Genomic DNA, 1,214 nt, shown 5'->3' with positions numbered 1-1,214 from the left:
TCCCCACCGCCCCAGTCCCTGCTGGCAGAGATCCGGCAGCGCGACCCCAATTACAATGCCAATAAGGCACAGTACCTGGACTTTATACTGGCCTCCGGAGTCACGCCCCTGATCGCGGCCACGCAACGTGGAAATCTGCAGTGCGCGGAAGTGGTGCGTTCTTGGGCGGGCTCGTGTGGCGATAGTTCTTATGTGCCTTGACATCAAGAGCCTGTGTTCACCGATAATATATGAGCGGGGGTCGTGTGTTGCGATCAAAGGACAAGCCCCCCCCCCCCTTCGACCTCCTTCATCACGCAGTTGATTGCCGCAGGCGCCGATGTGCACATCGTGTGCCCCAGCCTGGATGGGAACAGCGCACTGCACGAGGCCGTGTCCCGCAAGCAAGACAGCTTGGTGGAGGTGCTGCTGCAGGCAGGGGCCAACCCCTGCGTCGAGAATGCCAAGGGTGGGTGTCATGGTTTTGGGTGGTGGTCCCGAGGTATTGGGAAGGGTGGCAGAGGAGCAGGTGGCGTCATGGTCGTGGCCAATCGTTCACGCAGGCCGCACGCTGTCGCCCCATTCGTTCCATTGCCAGCACAACGAACCTGTGCTGGGACCTGAACCCCCCCCCCTTCGCTGCTCTTTCTTCCGACACCATCTATCTCCCTCCGTCATGCCCCTTCCACACAAGATGGCTTCGCATGCCTCCCTCCCACCCACCCCTCCCGGCCACTCCCCCTGCCACCCGTCGCCCCCTCACACACATACACAAACCAAAACTGGTCATACCCACAGGCTACACCGCGATGGACGTGGCCTGCTCGCGCCGCAATGTCAGCGTGCTGCGCCTGCTGGAGCAGCGCTCGCCCTTCAAGGGCTGGCTGTACGTCAAGACTGCCACCTTTGCCGGGCTGAGCCGCGAGTGGAAACGGCGCTGGTGCATCGTGTGCCACCGCCACCCCTACCCGCGGGCGCCCGAGGGCCGGCGCCTGATCCACGTGGTCCTGCTGGCCTACCGCGACACCGAGGCCGTAGCCCCCGTCTGCCGCGTCTGGCTGGACGGCGCGGTGGCCACGCCCATGGCCAGCGCCACCGCGCAGGCACGCGTGCGAGGACATGGGCCGGCGCAGGCCGCGCTGAAGCTGCACCACAAGCACGAGGTGCCGGCGGGGGCCTACACCACGGGCTACGCCGGCCAAGGCCTCACCATGTACCTCAGGTGGTGGTGGTGT

The 1,214-nt window shown here is 65.1% G+C and overlaps 1 protein-coding gene across 1 annotated transcript in view; it reads left to right on the top strand.

Moving 5' to 3' along the window:
- The window catches only part of F751_6892 (putative E3 ubiquitin-protein ligase XBOS34), a gene marked incomplete at both ends in the record, with an annotated part of 5,938 nt that overhangs the window by 1,516 nt on the left and 3,208 nt on the right, over positions 1-1,214 (top strand). Inside the window, 3 exons of the mRNA XM_011398500.1 lie at positions 16-153; positions 301-448; positions 778-1,201. Coding sequence (XP_011396802.1) covers positions 16-153; positions 301-448; positions 778-1,201 — 710 coding nt within the window. The remainder of the gene's footprint in view (positions 1-15; positions 154-300; positions 449-777; positions 1,202-1,214) is intronic.

This window comes from Auxenochlorella protothecoides (genome assembly GCF_000733215.1).
Source record: "Auxenochlorella protothecoides strain 0710 unplaced genomic scaffold scaffold97, whole genome shotgun sequence".
In the NCBI taxonomy this organism is placed as follows: Eukaryota; Viridiplantae; Chlorophyta; class Trebouxiophyceae; order Chlorellales; family Chlorellaceae; genus Auxenochlorella; species Auxenochlorella protothecoides.
Note: the sequence above shows the minus strand (reverse complement) of the source record. Positions and strands in the feature narration are given on the sequence as shown.